The 6000-nt window shown below is 40.3% G+C and overlaps 1 protein-coding gene across 1 annotated transcript in view; it reads right to left on the reverse strand.

Moving 5' to 3' along the window:
- LOC116904494 (histone-lysine N-methyltransferase 2C) overlaps positions 1–5678 on the reverse strand; it is a 162713-nt gene extending 157035 nt beyond the window's left edge. Inside the window, exon 1 of the mRNA XM_032907291.1 lies at positions 5674–5678. Within this exon, the coding sequence (XP_032763182.1) occupies positions 5674–5678 (5 nt within the window). The remainder of the gene's footprint in view (positions 1–5673) is intronic.
- Between the last annotated feature and the right edge of the window lie 322 nt (positions 5679–6000).

The raw sequence follows: 6000 nt of genomic DNA on the forward strand, positions 1-6000 counted from the left end.
TTCAATCACCAAAAATTAATTATATAATTAAGATCTGAAAGAGCTGCTCGGTGGACATCTTATTCATCAACTGCAACATGTAACATGGTTTCCTTCTGTTTTAAATTCACAGCCAAGAACTAACACTTCATTTATGAAAAAAAACCCAAAAAACCAAAACAAACAAACAAAAACACACTTGATCCCATGCCAAGCACTCTTCTAGGCATATTTATTAGCCTTTGTTCAATGGTGTTTCTCAATGGTGGGAGGGAGAGTTGATGTTCCCCCCAAAATTCTCTGGCAATGTCTGAACAATTGTTTGTTGTCCCAGTGTGGAGTGGAGAAGCTACTCAACCCAGCCAGTAGATTCTAAACACACTATAATGCAGGAGGTGCGCCTGCCTAGAAATCAGCTAGTCCAACATGTCAACAGGTTAAAGAGCAGGGTTCTATTCTCTTCTCTATCTGCAGCCACTAATAAATATGAGTCTCATTTTTTCACTCTAATTCTTATGATAAAATAGAAACTATAAAATATTTAAAGATATGTATGGCCTGAGTCCAGTCCCCAGTACCCATATTAGGAATCACAAAAGAACTAGTTGACTCTAGCCCAGACAATCTGATACACTCCTCTGGCTTCTGTGGACACCCACACACAGTGGCATAAACACATAGACCCATATACACACATATTAATTTTCTTTTTAAAGATTTACTTATTTTTATTTACATGAGTACACTGCAGCTGTCTTTGGACACACCGGAAGAGGGCATCGGATCCCATTACAGATGGTTGTGAGCCACCATGTGGTTGCTGGGAATTGAACTCAGGACCTCTGGAAAAGCCATCAGTGCTCTTAACCGCTGAGCCACCTCTCCAGCCCCCATATTAATTTTCTTAATCACAAGAAACAAAGTTCTAGTGTTAAAAAAAAAAATGCTAAAGGGGACTCCATGAATCTTAAGATTTGGTTGAAGAAATTACCTCCTGGTATTTTAAGCTAAAAGCTTTAAGCAACATTTGATTGGTCCTTCCGAGATCTTTATAGTAGTAAATTGCATTTTGCCAGTTCTTTGCATGCAAATACCTCACACAGCAACGATTCCATTCTATCCCCTGTACAATCACCTGAAACTTTCCACTACCTGGCTTCTCTTGCAGAGTAACTGTATCTATTTCTCTCCCAAGCTATCTTACCAGTTCTGCCCTTAATTTCTGTGGTCAAAATCTATGAAGGGTCAGGAAAGGATGGCTCAGTGGTTAATGGTTATGCCGCCAGGCCAGATGACCTGAGTTGAGTTGCTCACATGATGGAAGCAGAGAACCATTTGACCCTTATATATGCATACATGGCAACCTGGCAACATAAATATTCTAAATGAGTAAAATTTGAGAAAAATCCCTAAAGTTACTTACAGCACAGCAAGGAAATATCCAAGTTTAACATTGACAGCCTTTTTAAACAAACAGTAAGTTTGGCTTTCCATCCTCACCCCCACCCCACTTATCTCTGGAATATCCCTTCCTCCTAGATGGTGTATGATACATACAAATAACCATTTTAAATGGAAAATATGAAAATATTTTCCTAAAATTAGACAGCTTCTACAATTTTCAAGATGAATAAAAAGGTAATTTTCCCTTTGAAATGGAATCTGCAATGCCAAGTGTGGGTTGAATAAGAATGGCCTTAGTCACCAAAGAGTGAATTGCTTTGCAAGAATTAGAAGTGTTAGGAGGTGTGCCCCTGTTGGAAGAGGTTCCAAAAAGCCCATGTAGGACCTAGTCTCTCTCAGCCTCCCTGCCTAGGAATGTAGCTCTCAGCTACTGCTCTAGCACCATGCAGGCCACCATACTCCCTGCCATGATAATAATGGACTAAGCCTCTGAAACTGTAAGCCAGCACCCAGTTAAATGCTTCTTTTAAGAGTTGCCTTAATCACAGTGTCTCTTCACAGCAAAGTACACTGACTAAGATACCTGGGCTTCATATCTCTGGCCTTGAAGGTTGTGTCACCACACCAAACATTTATTCTTAGTAAAACCAGAAATTGCTATAACTATTCTTTTGTGGATTTGTCGTTATTACAAGTCATTAGGGGGCTGGAGAAATGACTGAGCATTTAAGAGCACTGGATGCTCTTCCAGAGGGCCTAAGTTCAGTTCCCAGAACCCACATGACAGCTCACAACTGCCTACAGCTCCTATTCCAAAGGATTCAACACATTCAAACAGACATACATGCATGCAAAACACCAAGGCAATAATGGAATAAATAAAAACAAATAACTTTTTGAAAAGTAATTAGAATTTGTATAATCTTTGGCTCAGGAAGGCAAAATGAGAATTTATCATGAATAAATAATGAAGCACACCAAGTCATTAAATGAAGGATTTTCGTTTGAGCATTGTATTTGTATTGGTTTGAATAAGAAATGTCTCCTATAGACTTAAGCATTTGAAAAAGTCTCCTGCTGGTGCTGTTTGAGGGCTTAGAAAGTGTGGCCATATTGGAGGAGGTGGAGACTGGCACAATTCTGAGTTAGCTCTTAGTACCTGTGGTGCATGATAAGCTCTCAACTTCCTGCTTCAGCTACCAACCCTCCCCACTTCATGATGAACTCTAAGACTCTAGAATAGTATGATTCTCATCCTTCCTCATGTTGGGTAACCCTCAATCAAAAAATTATTTATTTTGCTGCTACTTAATAACTAATTTTGCTGCTGTTGTTATGAGTCATAATATAATTATCTGATATACAAACCCCAAAGAGGTTGCATCCCACAGATTGAGAACCACCACTGTAGAAACGTAATACCAAAATAAACCCTTTCTTCTGTAATTGTCTTGGTCATTGTTTTCTTTTAGAGCAATAGAAAAATAACTAATACAGTGGTTAAGTCTCAAAAAATAGATATGGAGGCCCTGCAAGATGGGTCAGCTGGAAAAGGTACTTTCTACCAAGCCTGACAACTTCGTTTTGATCCTTAGGCTGCACATAGTAGAAGATAATCAACTCCAGCAAGTTATCCTCTGGCCTCCCATGTGAGTACCATGGCACATTTGCCCTCCTTACATACGCAGAAAACAAATTAACTGAAAAGTAATTTTTGAAATGATAGGATGCCAGCAGACACTTCCCTGTCCACCAAGAAAAGACTGTTCAGTGAGTCGTTTCAGCAATGGTACTCAGCAGCTACTAAGCACATAGACAGCTATGTTAACAGCATGTGGACTGTTTTATGGCTATCCTCCCTATGTGAAAAGAGAAGCAACTTTTTCTGCATATTTCCTGTACACATACACTGTGTATGTATGTGAGTAAAACATACTGTGTGTGTGTGTGTGTGTGTGTGTGTGTGTGTGTGTGTGTGTGTGTGTGAGAGAGAGAGAGAGAGAGAGAGAGAGAGAGAGAGAAACACCAAGTAAAACCCTAATATAATGGTATAAAATGGTTTCCTTGGAGCTCCAAGATGACTCAGTTGACTAAAGATCTTTTGCACTAAGATCAACAATCCGAACTTGATCTCCAGCGTACATATAGTAAAGAAAACCAATTCCAACAAATTGTCCTCTTACCTCCATGTAAGTGGTAAGGGGCATGCAGGCTTGTAGCACACTCGCACACATAAGCACATACACACATACACACTGTCAAGAAGGAGGATTTATCTGTGCAGTGGGGACAGTGAGAGGCGTGTAGGGTTAAATGTGCACTGTGCCTTTCAGTGGCTTACTGAGGAAAAGTCCAGGAGCCTGCGCACTCCTTCTACTGCGTGTATCACTTCTGCCATCTGCTGGCATCAGACTCTAGCTTCTCAGGCCTTTCTTTCAACAGGAACTGAATATCAGATACTCTAAAAGAGAGCTTCCAAGCTTTCAGCTATGGTTAGGGACTTCTAAGTCTAAGTCATGGAAAATGACTAGACCTGGAAAATGGTTCTTGAGTCTCCAGTATGCAGATGGTCATGATTGTATTAGACCAATTCAATATATCCGCTATTATTATGTATTATATATCTAGTATATTTAATATGTATTATGTATATAGTATACTGATTCTGTTCATCCAGAGAAGAACCTATCCAAAACTATGAACACTCTAAAATATCAAACTAGCGCCTAAGAATCAACATAGTCATCAGCTACACTGAGGAATCTCTCGCCATTAGTTACACAGTTACTAGATCAGAAACCTTAGGGAAAAAACTGAAAGAACATGATGGCAAGGATAAGAGACTTGGAGCTCTAGAGCAGGGGAATTCTATAATACAAGCTAAGTATAGACTCAGGTGGAAAGATGGTTTGAAAGTGTGTGTGTCCGCGCACGCGCACGTGTGTGTGTCTGTGTGCTTTGACTGTATGTGAATTACAGAAGATGAATGTTTAAACTTGCTATTGTTTTCCTTTTACTAGAAATGTAGCTTTTTAAGGTGGGGGAAGTGGGAGGATAGATACTGTGTAAGCTGGGCAAATGATCAGTTCCTAGAAACAAATTGAACTTCTCCCTCATAGACTTTGCCTCATCTGTTGACCAGGGATAATGGGAGCTTTCTCATTAACACGTCTATTACTACAGTTAAAGATTCAGTAGCTACCTACACTTATATGCATCATTTTTATTCCTATGATGCATGGATGATGTATGTGTGGTAACAAAAAAACACTGATCCTAAGACAGCAACAGAGACTCCTTAACAACCAATGGCTTGTTTTTTGGGTTTTTTTAAATGTACATAAGTTTGTACCTGTATGTATGCTTCTGTACCTCTGGCCTGGTGCTCAGAAAGGTCAGAAGAGAACATAGGATCTTCTGGAAAGATGTTCCAGGTGGTTGTGAACCACCATGTGGGCACCAGAAGTCAAACCCAGATCCTCTTTAAAAGCAACAAGTGCTCTAAACTGCTTGCTAGGCCAGCTATCCATTCCCCAGCCACTTTGTAAACAACTGCAGTTCAAGCCTAGTCATCATTAGAAAGGAATAAAAACTAAGACTCTAGAAGGCATAAAGGAAGGTAGAGGAATGAGTGAAAGAGGAATGGGAACACGAAAGAAAATGAAGACTGTACAGTATAGATGGTTCATTAAAAAGATAACCACTTCAGTACTGCCAACCCCGCCTCCCCCCCACACACACACACAATCATATAGTTAGTTATAGTATAGTATAGTTAGTGTGTGTCTATGGAGAGTATGTGCAATATGTATACAGTTGCTGTGGAGGCCAGAAGTATCGGATGCCCCTGGAGCTGTGCCAACCAGGTCCCCTGCAAGAGCAGTGCACACTCTTATCCATGAGCCATCTCTCCAGCCCAGTACAGTTCTTCCTACATCAATCATGTAAATATTGCAATGTCCTTCCCCAACCTTCACAACTAAATCAGAACTATTCCTTAACTCACTTAAGACCACTCTACTTCTGCAGTTTCATCTCCTGCCTGGTACCAGGCTTGTTAAACTCCTGGTAAATGTTATTCCTTCCACTATAAACTCACTCACGTGGTACAGCTTTTGCACAAGCTACTCCCTCTGCCTGCAAAGTAGCCTCTATTTCCTCCTGGAATCCCTCAACAATCAAGTAAATAGAAACGAAACCTACAATGCGTTTCTGACCTTGCGTGGTGGTTCTACTACAGGCTCTGCACTGAACGTACACTAGCCAGTGACACCCTTAACAAGGACTCACACCATGTCTACGTGCTTCCCACACTTAACAAGGACTCACACCATTTCTGTGTGCTTCCAATACTTAACAAGGACTGACACCATGTCTATGTGCTTCCAATACTTAACAAGGAGTCACACCATGTCTATGTGCTTCCAATACTTTCCTGAAGAGACGGGAAGTAAGAAAAATCTATCGCTGCTGAGAAAGGTTAGTGGACACACTGATTAAATTAAAACTAAGTGAAACAAACTAAAGAAAAAGAAAGAATCAAACTTCACCCTGCCTTTTCTCTATGAATAACTGCAGAGGACAGTCTAAGAGACACCGATTGTCCAGACCTGATGT

This window comes from Rattus rattus, chromosome 6 (genome assembly GCF_011064425.1).
Source record: "Rattus rattus isolate New Zealand chromosome 6, Rrattus_CSIRO_v1, whole genome shotgun sequence".
Lineage (NCBI taxonomy): Eukaryota > Metazoa > Chordata > Mammalia > Rodentia > Muridae > Rattus > Rattus rattus.